The sequence below is a fragment of the Cyanistes caeruleus genome, chromosome 25, assembly GCF_971803275.1.
Source record: "Cyanistes caeruleus chromosome 25, bCyaCae1.hap1.1, whole genome shotgun sequence".
Taxonomy (NCBI): domain Eukaryota; kingdom Metazoa; phylum Chordata; class Aves; order Passeriformes; family Paridae; genus Cyanistes; species Cyanistes caeruleus.
In genome coordinates, this window is record NC_141725.1 from 5,175,820 (window position 1) to 5,196,940 (window position 21,121).

The following is a 21,121-nucleotide window of genomic DNA, read 5'->3' on the forward strand; positions in this document are numbered from 1 at the left end:
TGTAAAAAAGGAGGAAAATCCGTTCCTTTGTGACTGTGAAGCTCGAGCTGAGCTCCAGTTCATCCTCTCAGCATCTCCTGTCTCTGCCAAGCCCACCCCAGGCCCCCTGACTCCAAAAGGAGTCAATTAAACTTCACCATTCCACACAGCAACACGTCCTTCCCATCCATTTCAAAATGGCAAAAACGGGGAGAGGAACGGAGGAAATCCTGCGTGGCTTTCACCTGAAATTCAAAATGTGAGCGCCCAAAGGTGCTCTGACCCCGTGAATTCCAGAAAAATCTCCGAGGTGTGGAGTTCCTGCTTTACACACAGCCCTCAAGGATTCACCAGCACACCAAACATTACAAATTGTCACTAAAGGTTGCAGCCCAGGATTTATTTCGCAGCGGAATGCAACAGCTTCTCTACAAAAGGAGGCCGTGTGCATCCCAATCAAGCTGACACAGATACAAAACAAAGCCCTTGGAAACGGAATTCCTGATAAAAGCAGAGATTTTTTTTGCAATTCATTCCTCAAATTAAATAAGGAAAATGGCTTGGAGGAGAAAGTTCAGGAAGTGTTCTGTGCAAGTGAAGATTTTACAAAAAAACCACAGAGCCATCTTAAAGAGATCTCTTCATTTAAAATACCACAACAACAACAAAAAAGACAAAAAAAAAACCACATTCCAGTGGGGCTCCCATCATTTTGGGATGCCAAGGAGCTCATTCACAAGGCAGGGAAGAAAATCTTCCATCTGCTGAAGGAGTAGCACCCACCTCCTTTACCGGAGGAAGAGTTGGGATGAAGGTGCTGGGAAAGGTGAAAATCCCGACCCAGGATCTGCAGGAGCTCTTGGCTTCGCTGACTGCAGAGCTCTTATTGCCAGGGCAGCCGAATTTTTGGCACTTCTAAACCCAAATAATCACGCCTGTTTATATATAATCAAGCTTTCACCATGGCTTTAGTGCTGCAAACCCCAATTAAGGGAGAATTTCTGCACTAGAGGAGCTGGAGGGGACGAGGAATTACAGCATGATCCAAGCAGTGAAGACCAGAGGTGTGCAGGGATAAATATTCCCTTTTTCAGGAAGGGAAGAAAAGGAAAAGTCACCTTTGGAAAACAGGGATCTGCTTTCCCAACCCAAGCACCTGAGCTCTTGTAGCTCCCACTGTCCTTTTATTGCTTCTGGAGGTCAGTGTGTTACACAGCTTTTGGTTTGGGTTTTATTTTTTTGGCTTTTTTTTGTTTGTTTGTTTGTTTGTTTGTTAAAAATCCGACAAAGCGACCCACGAGGATTTTTAATTTTTGGAGCTATTGATAAAAAACCCCCACCTGATCTCTTGGAAACAAGACCCCAGTGCTGAGTGACTCCTGAGCTGCCAACGTTTGCAGTGCGTGAGGCCGTTAAAAACACGAGAAATCGGCAAAATGCACCCCCCAGAAAGAAAAAAAAACACCAAAACAAACAACCAAAAACCCAGAGAGAGGAGAGAAAAGCTTTTCCCAGCTGGAACATCTGCTCAGTCTGCCTGGCTGACAAGTGCTGCTGGTGGAACCGCCTCACCAGGACTCCCCAGCAGCAGGAGGGACCTTCTGGAGCAGGGAATTGGAGCTGTTTCGTGTCCCAGGAGCCCCCCAGAGTCACCTCTGGCTCGTCACCTGCGGGAGGATAACGGGGGCACAGGCGATGCCAGCAAAAGACTCTGGGAAGTGCAAATCCCTCTCCCACTCGTCCGTCTCCGTGTTGTACACCTGCACGATGCTGGTCACGTTGTTCAGGTGCCAGTTGTAGCCCCCGACGATGTAAATCTTTTTTTCCAGGAGGCAGCAGCCGGCCTCCGACTGCCCCGCGCGCATGGGGCTCACCGTGGTCCACTGGTCCGTCTCGGGGACGTAATATTCCACGGCCAGGACGTCGAAACACCGATCCACGTGGTCCATGCGGCCTCCCAGGGCGTAAATCCTGCCGTTGGCGCTCACCATGGCGTGCAGCACCCTGGGCTCGTTCATGGGGGTCTTAAACTCCCACTGGTCGGCGGCGGGGTCGTAACAGTGCAGCGCTTTCTTGTCCTCCACCGAGATGCCGTAACCCCCCGAGATGTACAGCCTGTCCCCCACCGTGGCCCCGGCGTGGCCCCACGTCCTGCGCTTCAGGGAGCACACGTAGCTCCACTCGTTGTCCTTGGGGCAGTACTTCTCCACCGAGGCCAGGCTGCCCGAGCGGTTGCGGCCGCCCGTGGCGTAAACCATGCCGCGCAGGACGTTGAGCTGGAACTGGATCCTGCTCTCCTGCATGGCCTGGATGCGCAGCCACTGGTTCAGGTGGGGGTCGTAGCGGTAGGAGACGTCCACGGCGCCCTCCCCGCTGCGGTACTGCAGCTGCTGCCCTCCCACCAGGTAGACGAAGTTGTCCAGCACGGCCACGCAGGAGTGGCTGCTGCCCACCTCCATCTCGCTCAGCTCGCGGAACTGGCGGCCGCCGGCGTCGGGCAGGCAGAAGACCTTGGAGCTGACGGTGCGGTCGTTGTCGGTGTAGGGCGTGCCGCCGAAGGTGACGAGGGACAGCACGTCGGAGCGGATGGCCGTGCGCGGCGACTGCATCTCGTGCTGCCGGAAGGGCAGGATCTGGTAGTTGAAGGCCTCCAGCAGGTACTGGCGGCACAGCACGTCCTCCACCATGATGTCCAGGGTCTGCACGCTGTCCACCAGCTCCGAGGATTTCATCAGAGGGAAGCGGATGTGGCAGAGCACGCGGCTGGCGCTGGCGCGGCGCGCCGGGTCGAACTGCAGCCAGCGCACGGCGGCGCGGAACAGCTCGATCTCGCTGCAGCTCTTGAGCTTGTTGCTCTGCAGGAAGAACACCAGGCGCTCCAGGGGCAGGTGGAGGAAATCCTCCTCCTCGGAGATCTGCAGGAAGTGCCTGAAGGTGAAGGCGTCCACGGATTCCTTGAGGGAGGCCAGGCTGAAGGTGGTGGCCATCTGGCCGATGTTGAGGCACGTCTCCACGCTCATGGCCGACTTCAGGAACTCCTCGCACAGCTCCACCACCGGCACCATCTGCAGGAAGACGGCGGCTCCCAGCACGTCCTGGATGCAGTCGAGGTCCAGCGTCACCTCGGCGCTGTAGGCGAAGTCGATGATGTGCTTCAGGCCCTTGGCAGACACGCCTTTGAGCTCGATCACGTCCTGGCTGGCTTCTCTCATCCCTCCCGTGAACATCGCCCTGCAGGTCAGCGACACAAACAGAGAGAAAAAAAAATCCCCGCCCCCGTTGAAGCAAAAGATGCAGCACCTCGGAATTGGATTTCCTTTAACACTCTGATTCTCCTAGGCTGGGGAAAGGGGGGAATAAATCAAGGCTAAATCTCTGCGAGCCGGGAGAAATGAGAGCGCGCGATGACTTACATAAGGCTTGCATAAACAGCGCGCTGAGCAGGAATATTCAGCAACTGGAGAAGTTTTTTGATGCCACTGGCAGCAGGAATTAAGAGCAGAGCACAGGACCGAGCTCCAGGAGGAGGCAGAGCTGCCGGAGCAGGCAGGGAACAGTTCTGGACACCAATGAATCCGTGATCTCCGACAAGAACGGATCCCACGGGAGCTGCACCAGCAGGGATCGGGAGCCGTGCCCTTGGAGGGGTTCAGGTTTAGGATTTGGGAGCACAGGGAAGGAACACCCCGTGGTTGGAGGCCGGTGATTCCTGGCAGCAAATTTCGGGCCTGTTACCTCACAGGGAGCCACGAAACGGCTCAAAACCTGCAGGTGCAGCACATCTCAAGAACAGCTTTGGTCTATCCAGCAGAACCTCTCCTCCAGGGCTCCTTCCCAAGGCCTGGAAAAATGGGAGCCGCAGCCCCTCCGGCAAGGCCGGCAGCAGGGGGCTGACAGGCAATTAAACAAAAATGGGGGGGAAAAGGCTCAGTTACAGCACAGCTGCGAGCACATCGCTCGCCCAGGCCACGCTGAGCTCAGGGATCACCTCCTTGGGAGGCTCCAAAATTCCACAGGAAGCGCATTCCACGCCCGGGGCCGGGAGGCCGCGCTCCCAGCGCCGGGGGCAGGATGGGGACGGGGCTGAGCTCCTGGGGTTCGGGTCATTTTTGGCCCTTTGGGCCATTTAGAGCCCATCCCAGAGCGTTTTGTGGTTGGGGGGAAAGGTTTGCAGCCCGTGGAGCTCCAGGAGAGGAGGCAGAGGAGTTTTGGGTCAGGCAAAGGCAGAGCAGGTGACACGGAGTGACACGGGGAGTGTCACCGCTCCCGGCCACCAGGCAGTCCCAGCAAGTCCGTGAATTGTCACACAAAACGCCTTAAAACTGCACATTTTGGCTCGGGTTTTTTCCACCTTCTCTTCTCCATGGGAAAGGTAAATCCGTGGTGTCACCAGAGCTGCCTGCGCCGGCTCCAAGGCGCGAGTCAGCCCCAAAAAATGCTGACCAGACCCTGCACGGACACAGGAATAAAGGAACATCTTGGGAACACTGTCAGAAGACAGGAGTTCCAAGTTTTCCTGTCCAAACCGGGCTAGAAAACCTGCTGCCTTCCAGCACAAACCCAAGAAATCCTAAATGACCTAAAGAAGGAAATATCTGCCTGTGAGCTCAGCCTGCTGTAACCCAGTGACCAGGAACGCTGTTCCCAATTATTTGTCCGTGCAGCAGATGAGAGCATCCTGCTGAAATCCCTGCACATCCCAGCCCTGATCCCTCGGCCCAGAGGACACTTGGCCACGTGTGTGCTCCTGCACCAGCTGAGCAGCGAGAGGAAAGCGTTTTATTGTTGCCACGCTGAAGATAAATCATCAACTAAAATGCGATTCCCTTCGAAAAGCGTTATGGTTCTAAAATGCTGATTATATAAATGCTTCAATTTCAATCTTTTCCCTCCCCCTTCCCACAGGATAAAAAAAAAAACAAAAAAAAAAACCAAAAAAAACCCCACAGAGTGTTTTCAAAAGCTGGATTATTCTGCCATTGTTTTCCCCAGCACAACTTTCTTTAGCACCACTGAAGTTCTGAGGAGGAACCTACTCAGCAATTCGATTTCAACCCTGAAAGCAGCCTGGTAGTGGAGCCAGCAGGGAGGAACAGAACAGTGCCCATTAGCATCTGGGGGGAGAATTGTGTGTGGGATAAACCTGCAAGGTTTGTGTTACCCCGGGGAGAGAGGAGGGGAGAGCAGGGAAAATGAACTCGGAGCAGCTGAGGGATGGATGAAACCTCTCGGGTCTTGTTTACCTGCACGTCGAGGGATGGCAAATCCCATCCACAGCCGCTTTTCCACCCCTCCCAGAGCCTGGAATGGCTCCCAGCTCTCCCTGAGTCTGAGCTTTCCCTGCTCCTGGTGTCTCCAGAACGTCCCTCATGTCACCCCACTTTTGGGGTGGCCACTGGTGCCAGCCCAAAAAGATCCCAGACTCAAAGATCCCAGCCAGAGCCGTTCCAAGGGCGTTTGACAGAGAGAATCGGTTCTGAGGGAGCTGGGAAGGGGCTCAGGAGGAGAAAAGGAGGCTCAGGGAGAATTTTGGGCAGGAGGGGACAGCCAGGGGGGTCAGGCTCTGCCCCCAGGGGACACCAGGACAAGAAGGAACGGCCCCAGGGGAGGCTCAGGGTGGATTTTGGGAACATTTCCCCATGGAAAAGGTGGTCAGGCTTTGGCAGGGGCTGCCCAGGGAGGTTTGGAGTCCTCACCCCTGGAGGTGTCCAAGGAACTCCTGGACACAGCACTCAGTGCTCTGGTGACAAGGCTGAGCTCGATGAACCTGGAGATCTTTTCCAACCTCAACAACAACCCGGTGATTCTGTGATGTGACAGAAAAAACACCTCTTTCCACTCAGGACTGAATTCCCTGCCCTGCAATTCCCTCTGCACTAATCTGGGTGCAGGAACTCCTCACCGTGCTTGTTTCCAGCCCCAGCAGCTGGGACAATCCTCCTGGGATCCCCTGGGATCACACAGGACCCTGGTGCCCTCAGCAGGGAGCCCTACAGGCTCAGCAGTGCTGCTCAAAGGGAACAGCAGCATGGGGTGGCTCATTTTGGAGCCCTCGCTGCCACCTCCAAACCACAACAAAAGCATCGACACCCGCCCAGGCGGGGTCAAAAGCTGAGCTTGGACTCCTGCTTTGGCCCAGCAGCTGTAGCTGAGCAATCCTGAGTGCAGAGGGACTGATCCTGAAGCTCCACCTGCCTGCAGGACATCCCTGGACATCCCTGGAGCAAACCAAACCTCCAGAGGCTTCCGTGGGGTGGGACCTTTGGGGTGTGGTGGGGGAGGACAGGGACACACAAAACCCCTGGGAAAGGTGAAAGTGCCTGCTTCCCTAGGGGATTCTCACCTGAAATAGTCACTGCAGGCAGCCAAGACAACTTTATGAACCTGAAACACTTCATTATTTATAGTGAGGATGACATCAAGCAGCTGAGCCTGGGCTCGGAGCGAGGCCAGTCCCTGCAGCAGCGTGGTGCTGTGGCCAGGAGCAGAGAACGTGCATTTCAGGGTGCTGTTCTTGTCAGCCATGCTAAAAACAGAACAAGAGAGACAGGCTGGTTTGACATGAACACGGAATGGCAGAAACCCACCCGGCCAGACGGGGACACGCAGGAACTGGGAGCACTTGGAAGGCAAATTCCCCACCTCGAGAGCCACCCCGGAGAACAGGGGCACCTCGAGTTCCCTTCTCCCAGCACAAAACACTTCCACATCATCCAGATTTCCTCTGGCAGCACACGTGGGGCTCCAGACACCACTCAAACATCTCCTGGGGCCACAATCTCCAAGGAATGTCCACCCTGAGACCGAAGCACAGCTCCTCCTCACCACCTTCCCTGTCCTGGCCAGCCCTGCCAGCCCCATCTGATCCTTCCCCTCTGCCTGACCCCCAGGAGAGGAGCAATAAAAAATGCAGAATATTGCAAGGCTGCCCTGACCAGCGTCAGCTGCTGGAGCTGCAGTGTCAACAGTCCCCTCCCAGCCTAAACATTTCCTTGCTTTTCCCAGTGCCTCTCGCAGGTGTTCCCTGGCAGATCCCGGGATCTGCCCGGCCTCACATGCACTTGGCACTGGGACCCTTCCCCTGCTCCGGGGGAAGAGCTTGGGGGATGCTCTGCAAAGAATTCCAGACCCAACTGCAAGATTCCCTGAGCCCGCTGCTGGGAAATCCCAAATTCACTGGCAGATTTCGTCCAGCTCTGAGCGGCTTTCCAGGACCAGGATGCTGGAGAGAAAATGTTTTCCTGGGGAGAAAACACAGGGATCCATATTCGGGATGGGGCTGAGCTTTCCAGGAGCATCCCGCTGTTCAGGCTCTGTGATTGTCAGGAATGTTTTATGGAAAAGAGACAGCAAAAAATAAACCCTGAGGAGATGATCCTGAGTCTGGGAAGATGTGTGAGCTGCTCCCAAATCCACAGTGGGACAGAGCACTCAGGACTGCACTTAGAGGGAATTATTATTATTATTATTATTATTATTATTATTATTATTATTATTATCATTATCATTATCATTATTATCATTATTATTATCATTATTATTATCATTATTATTAATTATTATTGTTATTGGTGGTGGTATTGTTTATTATTATTGTTATTTTTGTTTTATTATTATTATTATTATTATTATCATTATCATCATCATCATCATTATCATTATCATTATTATTATTAATTATTATTGTTATTGGTGGTGGTATTGTTTATTATTATTGTTATTTTTGTTTTTGTTATTGTTATTTTTATTATTATTAGTGGTGGTATTGTTTATTATTATTGTTGCTGTTATTATTATTATTGGTTGGTGGTATTGTTTAGTAGTAGTAGTAGTAGTAGTAGTTGTAGTAGTGATGGTATTGTTTATTATTATTATTAGTGGCATTGTTTATTACTATTATTGTTGTTATTGTTATTTGTGGTGGTGGTATTGCTTTATTATTGTTGTCATTATTATTTTTATTTTTATATTTTTATTTTTATTTTTATTTTATTATTTTTATTTTTATATTTTTATTTTTATATTTTTATTTTTGTTATTTTTATTTTTATTTTATTATTTTTATTTTATTATTTTTATTTTTATTTTTATTTTTATTTTGTTATTTTTATTTTTATTTTATTATTTTTATTTTATTATTTTTATTTTTATTTTTATTTTATTATTTTTATTTTTATATTTATATTTATATTTATATTTATATTTTGTTATTTTTATTTTTATTTTATTATTTTTATTTTATTATTTTTATTTTATTATTTTTATTTTTATTTTTATTTTATTATTTTTATTTTTATATTTATATTTTTATTTTTATTTTTTAGGTGAAATAAAGCAACAGAGGCAGAAAGGAGCGGGCAGAGGCTGAGTAACCGCAGGGTTTGCTCCAACCCTCCTCCCCCAGAACTCCTCGGAACAACAACAGCAGCAGCCGCACACAATGGCCCAAAGGAGCCGGCGAGGTCAGGGAGGAGTCAGGGAGCTGGGATAACCAAAAAGGGATGTAAACAATCCTCAAACAATGCGGGACCAGCGCTCGCTCCTCCCGGGCTGCAATTTCCTGCAGGCTTTGGGAGAGGGGAAATCTGGGATGTCCATCAGAGCACCAGGACTGGCTCTGCAGCACCAACAGAACCTTGGCAGGTGCTTCCAGCTCCTAAAACTCGGGAATGAGCCCCAAAATCCATGGGGGCTCCTCTTGGGATGGTGTTCACTGGGGTTGGGTGCCCTGAAATGCCCACCCCAAACCCAAAATGCTCTGAAATGCCCACCCTAAACCCAAAATGCTCTGAAATGCCCACCCCAAACCCAAAGTGCCCTGAAATGCCCACCCTAAATAAACCCAAAGTGCTGTGAAGAGCCCCGGAGCAGAGCGTGGAGCGTTCCTCGCTGGGATAAATGGGATTAACGAACAGGCAGGTGCTGACAGGACCTTTATCCACGCTCTGCAGGCCAAGAAACGCCCTGGCATCTCCAGCTCTTCCCAAGGAAAAAGAGGGAAGAGATTGGAGGGATCCTCACACGTCAGAGCCCTTCTCCCTCTCCTCTCTGGAATTTGGATTTGCTGGGGGAGGAAGGAGGAAAAGTCGCTGCTCCCTCTGGATCAGTCACCCAGCAAAGCCCCAGCTCCGCAGGGATGGATCCCAAAATTCCCGACTTTGCTGGGACTCCAGCACGTTTCATCTCCTGCTAGGACTCTCCTCATGGGGAATTTCTTTTTTTGTTTTCTTTTTTATCATTTCAAACTTCCCAGCCCTTTTGGGGTTTTTCCCCTATGGGAATGTTGTTCCTGGCTGCCCAACCCTGGCAGGGCAGGGTCAAACAACGAGTGTCACCTGCACAAATATTCCTCTTCTTTTTTTTTTTTGTTGTTTTTATTTCCTTTTCCTCAATTCACTTTTACAGCATTAGCTCAGGGCGGGTTGGTGAGGGATAAAGGTGTTTGGATTCGTTTCAACAGGTAACAGAACCAGGAAAAACTCTGTGTTCTGGTTCCTTTGTCTATTTACAGGGATAGAATAAAAGGATCCAATGATTACACAATACCCTGAGGAGGGGAAAAGAAAAAGCAAAACAAAAGAAAAAGCATGGCTAATGTCCAGCAAAAAAAAAAACCAAACACAAAAAAACAAAAAAACAAAAAAAAACCAAAAAACCAAAACAAAAAAAAAAACAAAAGGATTTTAAGGAGAAAAAAAACAAGCTGGAAACAAAACAAAATCCACAGAAAGCATGAGAAATCAAGTGAGGGATTTACGGAAAACCAAAGGGGGAGGAGGAGAGGTGAGAGAACAGCAGCGAGCAGTGTTTGCTCTGCGGGGAGAAAAAAGGGATTTGTGATAAGAGCAGGCTTGGCTGGACACAGGAGCACAAACCCACGGCCTTGGCTCCAGCTCCAGCACCGGGAACGAAGGAAGGAGAGGAGCAGCAGCTGGATGCCAGAGAGAGAAAAATAAATATATAAAAGCCTTGAGCACAAAAGGAAGCCTTGAAGATGTGAGAGCGCCTTTGTGAGGCTGTCCCTATCTCATCCCACATCTCCAAACGCCGTGTACTTGTTGCTTAACAATTTGTTACAGCAGGAACAGCCTGGAAGACAAAACTTGGGAAGAGCTGAGTCTCCTCCTCGCAGCTCAGAACTTGCCCGGGAGATAAAAGCCTTTCAGCACAACAGGGAGAAAGTGTTTATTCCTCTCCTGCCCTTTCCTTGGAGAGCTTCTGGAATTTTCCTGGGGATGTCTTTGTCCTGAAGGAGCTGGAGTTGCATGGGGGGGTTTCTGTGGTCAGAGCATCCTTCAGCAGCTCGGCTCGGAGCGGGCTCAGCCGTGGCATCCACACAAAAACCCAGGGCACAAAAACCATCCCACGGCCAGGATCCCAACACCCAGCCGCCTCCAGGGCCTCTCTGCTGCCACAGAGGTGGCTTTGCAGGAACAGAAATCTCTCTTTCCATGTGGCAACAGCTGTCAAAGGGATCTTTCCAGCCCTGGCACGCACGGCGGGGGCAGCTGGAGCCACAGGGGCGATGATGCCACGTGGGCACCTCCGAGGCTCTGGGGGCATCCCTGGAACCCCCAGTGCCGGGAATGGGATGGAGGATTTGGCTCTGAAGGCAGATTTATTTTTTTTTTTCCATCCCATTTATTAGTATTCACCTGGATGTGTTTTACCTTGGTGGTTTTTCGTTGGCGTAACGAGAAAACTGATTATCTCACCTTTGCTTGCAAGAAAGAAGAAGGAAAAGAAACAACACCCTAAATCCTCCATCTTGTCTTCTGCTCTCTAAACTAAACTCCAAATTAACTTTTTCACCTTTTTAAGCGACTTATGAAAACTCTCTAATCTCCACATTCACACTTTCAGCTTTTCCACCTAACTTTAACAATTAACCTCATGTAACACCATGAAAAAAAGCCCAGAAATTTCATGTTTTATGGAATTCAGCGCTCTCCTGGCTCTCAGAGGCACGGACACGCACTCTGTGTCTCAGACTCCAACAGCAGCGAGGGTTAAGGGAGCGGTTCCAGGCAGGAGGGAGGCAGGGAAGGCAAACAGGGCCAGAAATTCTCCTGCTGCTGCACCCAGAGAGGAGCTCAGCCACCACGGGCTCTGCTCACACCACTCCCAGCGAGGAGCTTTGACCAGAACCAGATGGGGAGAGGAGGCACCTGGACACTCCAGAGCCCTCTGAAGATGCTGAGCTCCAGAATCAGCTCAGGCACAAAGAACATCCCAAGAACAAGCGCTGCCTCCTCCGTTCCCCACGGCGTCACGTGGAACCCGAGATGCGTTTCGAGCCTAATGAATCATTTTTTACCAAATCTGTACTGATGATTAAAAACATCAAAGCTGGAATTAAAGGCTTACCGAGCATGAGTTCGTATTTCAGCGTGTTTGCAACCACTGCACGGGTACAAGTGGAGAGAATTAGAGCGGGACAGATTGTAATTTCAGTGATTGAATTAAGGGAGAAAAATCTCCTTGCCTGTCGTGTTCCTCCTCTGCTTTTGGTGCTCTCCATCCCAGCTCAGCATCCCCACATTCCCCCATTTTTTGGGCAGGTGGTGCTCGGTAATTTTTCATTTCGGGAGAAACTCAAGGAGGGGGGGTTTTGGCAGGAATCCTGAGCAGGGCAAACTTCCAACAGCCAAAGTCTTCCATAAACACCAGCTCCAGAGGTGGGAACGGCTGGGGGACAGCAGGGGAAGGAGGAAAAGCAGCAGAATTTGTGGAAAAAGCACCGGGAATGGAGTGGCACAGCTTTTCCAAGGCTAAACAGAAAAAAGGGTTGGGATTGTAAAATAGCCAGAGAGGCACCTGCAAGGAATTTTTAGTGGTGAGAGAAGCAGAACTCCCATAAAGCTGGAGAGTAACTTTATTTAGAACATAAGGTATGAATATTAAGGACCTCCTTTAGGAACCTTTGACAGGCAGCATTATAGATATTTTAATAATGCAAATCATTTAATGCCTTTAGTTTCATGCCTAAGTAAAAAAAAAAACACATTTAGATTCTGATTTTTAAACTACAATTAAGACACTTAAAATCAAAACAAAAGTCAAACTCCCTCAGATAAGTCACTGGTAGCCATGGTGACTGTAATATTTCAGATCCTGAGGCTTTATATCACATGCCCAAAGGATGAAAAATGAGTTTTCAGCACTTCACACTCACAAATGCTACGTTAGGGCAGAAAGGCTGAGCCCTCCACTGTGGATTTGCTGCTTCCCAGACTCTCATTTGGCATTTTGGGATGACGTTCCCGTGGCCTTTGGATCCCTCTGGGAAGACACAGCAAGGAATTTCCTTGGAAGTTTGGGGGGAAAAGGAAAATGAGGCATGAAAATACCTGCCCTGTTAACCTACTTCTGTTCCCAGCAGCATTCCCAGCCAAAATCATCAACCACAATAAGCACTTAATGATCAGCAGCTAATTAAATATTAACACATTGAAGGAAGGGTTGTTTTCCAGTGAAACACAACCATCCTCAAGGAAGATTATGGGTGCTGGAAAAAAAAGCCTTTAATCGATTTCTTTGTTCCCTTTTCCAACTCCTTCCCTTAATTTCTCCCATTTCCCTCCTCTGCCTCCACTCATTTTCCACTCCTGACACCATCTCTTTCATCAAAGCAATAAATAAAAGGAGAGAGCCTGAGACTAATATCGCTATTTAAGAGTGACTGGCAATTTGCAGGGCTCAAATAAAGAGATTATAAATGGGGCTGAGTTTCAGGAGAAGAGATACTTTGTGTGAAAATAATGGACCTCTGGAAAACGCCTCAAGTGCAACAGCAAAGTTTGAAAAGTCTCCAGCCTGAAAATTTAAGGGAAATTAATGTTTGGCAAAGGGAGAGCGAAGAAATATTGGCTATTTAAGAAAGAAAAAAGGGTAAAGCTCAGCAAACAAAGAGGTTTTTTAGTTCTGTTTCAGGGCCCCAAAGGCTGGTCCCTCTTCCAGCAGCTGCACTGGTCAGCACTGGGATGGGACTGGGCAACCCAGGCCTGACTCAGCCCTGCAACCTCGTGAAAACAGAAATTAAAGCTGGATTTTACAGAAACCAGGAGGCACCTGGTTCATTTTTCCAGTGCTTTCTGTTTCAGGTCCTGCTGATCCCCCTCATTTCCTTATCTGCATCCCATTTCCCCCAAGCTGGAACCAAGGACACCCCAGAGCCCAAAGGTAAAACAGCAAGAAGCTTCTTAAATTTATTTATTTGCTAAATATTATTAATTTTTTTTTATACCCTTAGAAGTCTCAGACTTCTAAAAATCTAAATTCTGAATTCTAAAACTTCCAAAAAATCTGGTTTTTTTCTTTTCTTACGAGCTGGACTTGCTCGGGGCCCAGCAGACACACACGAATTTATTCTGCTCCCAGGCATCAATCAGGAGGTTGTTTGCAAGCCAAAGGAGGTGGGATTTTGCTTTCTGCACTAATAAAACTGGATGGATGTCAAAAAACTGCCTGGCCTGGTTTAAAACAGAGCAGCAGAAAAGTGGATTTTGAACAATTTGAACAAAAAGTGAACAATTCCAACTCTGCCACCGCCCGGCGCTTCAGCTCTGGGCAGGACTTGCTGCACCCAGGGCAAATTGGGGGTGGGTGAAAGAAAAACTGCAGCAAAAAAAACCCAGAATCAGATTTTTTTTCAATGTTTCACAGAGCCAGAGGCATTTTTGTGTTGGTGAACAGCAAAAAAAAGCAGTTTGGTGCGAAATGACCAGGTGAGAGCTTGAGAGGGGCTTGGAGGGGCATAAATGTCACAGTGAGATTAATTACAAGTTACATTTCTTTCTTTTTTTATAGATTTTGAGCCCACAGAGGGTTTTGTCCTGTGCTGAGGTTCTCCTCAAAGCTGTCCCAGCACAGAGGTGGCAGCTGCAGAGGTGACACTCATCGCCACCAACACCTTGCCCTGTCACCACCTCGCCCTGCTCCTGTCGTGACTGAAAACACAAAGGTGCTCCTGATGGTGATGATTTTTTTGTCTCAGCTCCAAATTTAATCCCTCAGAGCCAGGAACAAACTCAGAAATCAGTGGGAGCATGGCTGTGACTGTGGCTGGCACAGGGAGTGTGACAGCAGGGACAGGAAATGTGGAGTTTCCATCCCATAAAATCCATCTCCACCCCCAAATCCAGGCTCTTTACACACTCAATATTCCCTGACAGCTCTGCTTGAAACACTCCGAGTTTCCCCAGCTTAGGGTCAAACCCTAAAAGCGAAACTATGTCCAAAATGAGCTAAAAATCCGAGTTGTGCCCTGCTGATGGAGCAGCGGGTGCTCCTCTCCCAGCAGAGCAAAGGCTGGGAGGCACCTAGTGGTGTCAGCAAGCACAGCAGAGCCACCAAGGCCACCCCAAAGTGTCACCTGGGCCACCCACAGACACTGCTGGATGCTGTCCCCAGCCCCAGCCTCACCCTGTCCCCTCTGGGAGCTGAGCAGAGCTGAGCCAGCCAAAAATGCAGCCAAAAATTCAGCCAAAAATCCAGCCAAAAATTCAGCCAAAAATCCAGCTAAAAATGCAGCCAAAAATGCAGCTAAAAATCCAGCTAAAAATTCAGCCAAAAATTCAGCCAAAAATGCAGCCAAAAATGCAGCCAAAAATGCAGAAAAAAATCCAGCCAAAAATCCAGCCAAAAATGCAGCCACAATTCCACCCAAAAATCCACCCTAAAATGCAGGCAAAAATTCAGCCAAAAATGCAGGCAAAAATTCAGCCAAAAATCCAGCCAAAAATCCAGCCAAAAATGCAGCCAAAAATCCAGCCAAAAATGCAGGCAAAAATTCAGCTAAAAATTCAGCCAAAAATGCAGCCAAAAATCCAGCCAAAAATGCAGACAAAAATGCAGGCAGAAATTCAGCCAAAAATCCAGCCAAAAATCCAGCCAAAAATGCAGCCAAAAATCCAGCCAAAAATTCAGCAAAAAATCCACCCAAAAATGCAGCTAAAAATTCAGCCAAAAATGCAGGCAAAAATTCAGCTAAAAATTCAGCCAAAAATCCACCCAAAAATCCACCCAAAAATCCAGCCAAAAATCCATCCACAAATCTGTCAGGACCTGCCTGGGCTCTGCACAGGTCACCTTCCCTGTGGGCACAAGCTCTGCCAGCAGCTCTTCACTGCAAGAAGAACTCTCCCCACCTTTCCCACCCCTCCACACCTGGGATGAAGTCAGGAAAATTCCCAGTTTTTCCGGAGCTGCCGGGAGCAGCGCTCGTGCTTTGTGCAGCACGGATTGTGTGGCAATAAAACGAGAAATTCCGTGTGTTCCTCTCCCCTCCCTGCACCTCCACCCTCCAAATCAGAGCCTGGCAGCAGGCAGGGAGCTCAGGAAAAAGCAGCACAAAGTGATGGAGAGCAGAGAGCAGTGACAAAACCCCCGTTCTTTCCGTGGAAATGAAGGAATTGGTGTTTTCCAGCAGGTGGGAGCATGGAATTCCAGCTCGGATCTGCCCATTCCTCTCCTCACCTGAACCCTCTGCTTTGTCCCCATCACCACATGGTTCTCTCCCCCAGCTCCTTTGTGCCACCCTGCCCTGAACGGAGCCACCCAAGGACTTTTCCTTAAAAATCTCAAATTTCTGTGCAACTCCAGCATTTGATAAATGAGAAAGTGGAGGGGACACTTGAGCCACCTGTGAGGCTCCTCCTCACAAAGCCACGCAGTGCTTGGGGGGCAGGACAGGAACCTGTAAAATCCCCCAAATTTACTTTTGGTGTAAATAAAACCCCCAGCTCGGGGCTCTCCCAGCACTGCAGGAGCAGGCAGCAGTTATTTTTACAGTGATTCACTTCGAGCACAAACATTTACACCACGTCTACCAGATCTAACAACTAAATCTGTCTGAAACTTGCCATGTGGCAGAGGATGGATCATAGAAACCCCACAAAAAAACTTCCATTTCAGCTCCAAAAGGGAAAAAATATCAAGTCTGATTGAAGGGTGAAGCTGTAGGAGACGACAGGAACAGCAGAGCAAGGCAGGCTCGCAGCCCTTTTCCTCCCCTCTTTGTGGTTTTACTCCATCCCCCTGGATATTTCCCTCCTTCCCACCAATTTCTCAGAAGGAATAAAGTTTGGGAAGCTTTCCCTTGATGGGAACCCAGATATTTGTGGTAAGATCTTGCCCTGTTCATCCCGGTTTTCACAGCAAACACTCCGGTGTGTCCTTCAAGGGGTTATTCCCAATTAACTCCTCAGCAGCTTGTCTGGACACCTCAATTAATTCCCACGGAAAGGCCTGCACAAGGACATTCTCTCCAGCATCTGGGATGATGTTTTACCCAGATTTTTGTCACCCTGCTTTGCACAACCCCACCTCAGCAAGGCTGCAGTGGCTGGAGCACAGAGACTTCTCCTGCTGCGGGTCCTGAAGGGTTCCACCTTTCCTCTCCCCGATCCCAAAGCGCTACAGAGTGAATTTCAGCAGCCTCAAACTCCCTCTACGTGACAAAGAGGGCTGGGAGTAAAATACCAAACCCATTTGTAAATCATGAAATTCTACCCAAGGAGGAAGAGAAGGGGGGAAAAAAAAAAAACCCAACCAAACAACACCCAAACCCCAAGTTTATTTCAAAACAGAAGATTGGAGCTGTTTGCTTTTCAACGGCCAGGAGTGGCTTTATCTCGTGCCATCAGCGTGTCCAGGGCCTTTTGTCCCCCAGCCTCGCACAGCCTGTTCTGTGTGGAATGAAAAGAGCAGGATCCCAGCAGAGAAGTGAATTTTTCCTGCTCCGGGGCAGCCACGCAGCTCCCGGGCAAGTGGCAGCAATTCCAAAGATGGAAATTGTGCCCGTGGTGTTGGAGCTGCACCATCCCAATGGCATTTGTGAAACAGCCCCAGAGCCTCTGCCCTCCTGCCTGGGAGAGCAAAGGGAAAGTGCAGAGAGTCACCAGTGGAAGCACCCAACAAGGAATTGCTGCCGGCAGGGAATGCCCTTGGAATCCTCCTCAGCACATCCAAAGTCCTCCACCAGGTTTCTCCTCGTATTCCCCTCTAAATCCACCTTCAAACAAGTTTAAAAAAACCTTTAAACTGCCGACCAAGGAGAAGCAGGATCCGAACTTCAATGGGCTTTGCTTTAAAATGAACAAAGAAAATAAACAGGCGGCGATAGGGAACGTGACGGAGCTGCAGCTCGGGGGAATAAAACTGCTGCAGCTCCAGCCTGGGTGATTTATCACAGCCCTGAAACAAATTACTTCCATTTCTCACTGCTGCACACCCAGGGAACTCCCAAGTGCCAGGGGAGCGGTGCTACCGACACCTGGAGTGAGAAGTGCCGGAATTCCTGTCTGAGAAAGGGAAAGGAGGCGCAGAGGGATAAAATGAGATGCCACGAGCGACGCAGAGCGGAGCTTCACCGAGCACAGACGGTCATTAGGGGGGGAAAAATAGCATTTATCTATAGGTGAGGATTCAGAGAGGCTTCTCCAGACTGAACAAAGCCCGGGAGAGCTTCCCCTCCACGGCCTGTGCTGATTTCAGGAGGCAGCGAAGCTGAGGATGAGCGATGCTCTGAGGTGAAGTGACAGCCTGACAGCGCCAGGGGAACGTCCCCGAGACAGACACCACAACTCCCCGAGCACCGTCCAACAGCAGCTCCAACTGCGGGTGGTGACAGACAGGAAAACCCTGGGAACAGGAAACTCCTCTGTGAGCAGGTACTGCCTGCAACACCCTGAGCATCACCCAGAGCATCACCCCGACAGGTACCACCTGCAACACCCAGAGCATCACCCTGAGCATCACCCAGAGCATCACCCTGACAGGTACCACATCACCCCAACAGATACCACATCACCCCGACAGGTACCACATCACCCTGACAGGTACCGCCTGCAACACCCAGAGCATCACCCCGACAGGTACCACATCACCCCAACAGGTACCGCCTGCATCACCCAGAGCATCACCCAGAGCATCACCCTGACAGGTACCAAATCACCCTGACAGGTACCGCCTGCATCACCCAGAGCATCACCCAGAGCATCACCCAGAGCATCACCCCGACAGGTACCAAATCACCCTGACAGGTACCACATCACCCCGACAGGTACCGCCTGCAACACCCAGAGCATCACCCAGAGCATCACCCTGACAGGTACCACATCACCCCAACAGGTACCGCCTGCATCACCTAGAGCATCACCCTGACAGGTACCACCTGCAACACCCTGAGCATCACCCTGAGCATCACCCTGACAGGTACCAAATCACCCCAACAGGTACCGCCTGCAACACCCAGAGCATCACCCCGACAGGTACCACATCACCCTGACAGGTACCACATCACCCCGACAGGTACCACATCACCCTGACAGGTACCACATCACCCTGACAGGCACCAAATCACCCTGGCAGGTACCAAATCACCCTGACAGGTACCACCTGCAACACCCAGAGCATCACCCTGAGCATCACCCAGAGCATCACCCCGACAGGTACCACATCACCCCGACAGGTACCACATCACCCTGACAGGTACCACATCACCCCAACAGGTACAACCTGCCCTGTGCTGCTTCAAAGCCCGAGTGACCCCCCAAAATCAGAGACTTGGGGGGTGTCTGCAGGCTGAGCAGAGGGGATGGGGGGCAGCAGAATGGGCTGGAAACACCGAAAATTGGGTGTATTTAGAGCTGCTACACCTGCTGCCTCTATGAACCCGCAGAGCTGGTGGCTCCACACAGGCTGGGACTCACTGGGGGGGTTCTGCTGGGTGGGATTCACTACAGCATTCCCTATAGGATTCCCTATAGGATTCACTACAGCATTCCCTATAGGATTCACTACAGCATTCCCTATAGGATTCCCTATAGGATTCACTACAGCATTCCCTACAGGATCCCCTATAGGATCCCCTACAGGATTCCCTATAGGATCCCCTACAGCATTCCCTACAGCATTCACTACAGCATTCCCTATAGGATTCCCTATAGGATTCACTACAGGATTCCCTATAGGATTCCCTACAGGATTCCCTACAGGATCCCCTACAGGATCCCCTACAGGATCCCCTACAGGATTCCCTACAGGATTCCCTACAGGATCCCCTACAGGATTCCCTACAGGATCCCCTACAGGATCCCCTACAGGATCCCCTACAGGATCCCCTACAGGATTCCCTACAGGATTCCCTACAGAACTCACACTGTTTTCTCCTTTAGAGCCTCCCCCTAACCTCATCCTCCCTCCTCACACACCCCACGAGCTCCAACCATCGCTCCCTTCCCGCGGGCCCCGCTCAGGGCAATCCCCGGTCCCGGGGCACCGAGCACCGGGCACTGAGCACCGGGCACCGGGCACTGAACACCGGGTACCGAGCACCGAGCACCGAGCACCGGGTACCGAGCACCGGGTACCGAGCACCGAGCACCGGGCACCGGGCACCGAGCACCGGGCACTGAACACCGGGTACCGAGCACCGAGCACCGAGCACCGGGTACCGAGCACCGGGTACCGAGCACCGGGTACCGAGCACCGAGCACCGAGCACCGGGCACCGAGCACCGGGCACCGAGCACTGAGCACCGGGCACCGGGCACCGAGTACCGAGCACCGGGCACCGAGCACTGAGCACCGAGCACCGAGCACCGAGCACCGGGTACCGAGCACCGAGCACCGGGCACCGAGCACCGGGCACCGAGTACCGAGCACCGGGCACCGAGCACTGAGCACCGAGCACCGGGCACCGAGCACCGGGTACCGAGCACTGAACACCGGGCACCGAGCACCGGGCACCGGGCACCGGGCACCGGGTACCGAGCACCGGGCACCGAGCACCGGGCACCGAGCACCGAGCCCCGGGCCGTGCTGCCGGCTGCCAGCGCCCCCAGGCAGCGGCTGTCGGTGCGGCCAGGCCGGCGCTCCGTGCCCCGGGCCCGGGGGAAGGCGCGGGGGCCCCGCGGGCCGATGGGGCCCGGCCCCGCTGCCCGGCCTAGGCCGCGCCGGCCCCGCTCACCTGCTGGGCCGCTCCGCGCCGAACTCGGCCCCGCCGGACTCCGCCATCGCCGAGCGCCGCCGCTGCCGCGGGGGAGGCGCAGGGGCCGCCGCGTTAAAGGCGCAGCAGCGGCGGGGACCGGGAGCCGCGGGCTCCGCTCCGCGCCCGCCGGGCCTGGCGCCGCCCCGCCGGCACCGCCGTGTCACCGCCCCGCGGGAGCGGGGACTGTCACCTCCCCATGGGAGCGGGGACTGTCACCTCCCCATGGGAGCGGGGACTGTCACCTCCCCATGGGAGCGGGGGACTGGGGACTGTCACCTCCCCATGGGAGCGGGGACTGTCACCTCCCCATGGGAGCGCGGGCTGTCACCGCCCCGCGGGAGCGGGGACTGTCACCTCCCCATGGGAGCGGGGACTGTCACCTCCCCACCGGGACCGGGGGATTGGGGACTGTCACCTCCCCATGGGAGCGGGGACTGTCACCTCCCCATGGGAGCGGGGGACTGGGGACTGTCACCTCCCCACGGGAGCGGGGGACTGGGGACTGTCACCTCCCCATGGGAGCGGGGACTGTCACCTCCCCACGGGAGCGGGGACTGTCACCTCCCCATGGGAGCGGGGGATTGGGGACTGTCACCTCCCCATGGGAGCGGGGACTGTCACCTCCCCACCGGGACCGGGAGCTGTCACCTCCCCATGGGAGCGGGGGACTGGGGACTGTCACCTCCCCATGGGAGCGGGGACTGTCACCTCCCCACCGGGACCGGGGGATTGGGGACTGTCACCTCCCCATGGGAGCGGGGGACTGGGGACTGTCACCTCCCCATGGGAGCGGGGACTGTCACCTCCCCACGGGGACCGGGGGATTGGGGACTGTCACCTCCCCATGGGACCGGGGGATTGGGGACTGTCACCTCCCCACGGGGACCGGGGGATTGGGGACTGTCACCTCCCCATGGGACCGGGGGATTGGGGACTGTCACCTCCCCACGGGGACCGGGGGATTGGGGACTGTCACCTCCCCATGGGACCGGGGGATTGGGGACTGTCACCTCCCCACGGGGACCTTCCAGCCTTTGCTGCAGCCTGCCCTGGAAATCCCAGCACTTCCCTCGGGATTCCACCTGCGGGTCACTCACTGTCACCTGAGCATCACTGTCACCTGTGGGTCACTCACTGTCACCTGAGCATC

At 52.0% G+C, this 21,121-nt stretch overlaps 1 protein-coding gene across 2 annotated transcripts; it reads right to left on the reverse strand.

Moving 5' to 3' along the window:
• Window positions 1-351: 351 nt before the first annotated feature.
• KLHL26 (kelch like family member 26) lies at window positions 352-20,130 on the reverse strand. 2 transcript variants are annotated; one of them, XM_086863102.1, is made up of 3 exons: window positions 19,951-20,130; window positions 6,323-6,505; window positions 352-3,210 (listed from the first exon to the last, which is right to left on the reverse strand). In XM_086863102.1, exons 1-3 carry the CDS (start codon window positions 19,995-19,997, stop codon window positions 1,629-1,631), a joined length of 1,812 nt encoding a protein of 603 aa, XP_086719228.1. In that variant the 5' UTR covers window positions 19,998-20,130; the 3' UTR covers window positions 352-1,628. The 2 variants fall into 2 exon arrangements, with proteins under 2 accessions (XP_086719228.1, XP_023798558.1); XM_023942790.2 differs by lacking the exon at window positions 19,951-20,130 and having other exon boundaries at window positions 6,323-7,150.
• Between the last annotated feature and the right edge of the window lie 991 nt (window positions 20,131-21,121).

Bases quoted from the DNA above. Each gene is read 5' to 3' on its own strand.
- KLHL26 (XM_023942790.2), bottom strand. From the start codon at position 6,840: ATGGGGCTGGCAGGGCTGGCCAGGACAGGGAAGGTGGTGAGGAGGAGC. The intron at 3,211-6,322 runs GTGAGAATCCCC...GCTGACCTGCAG, and splicing joins GCCTGCAGTGACTATTTCAG to GGCGATGTTCACGGGAGGGA.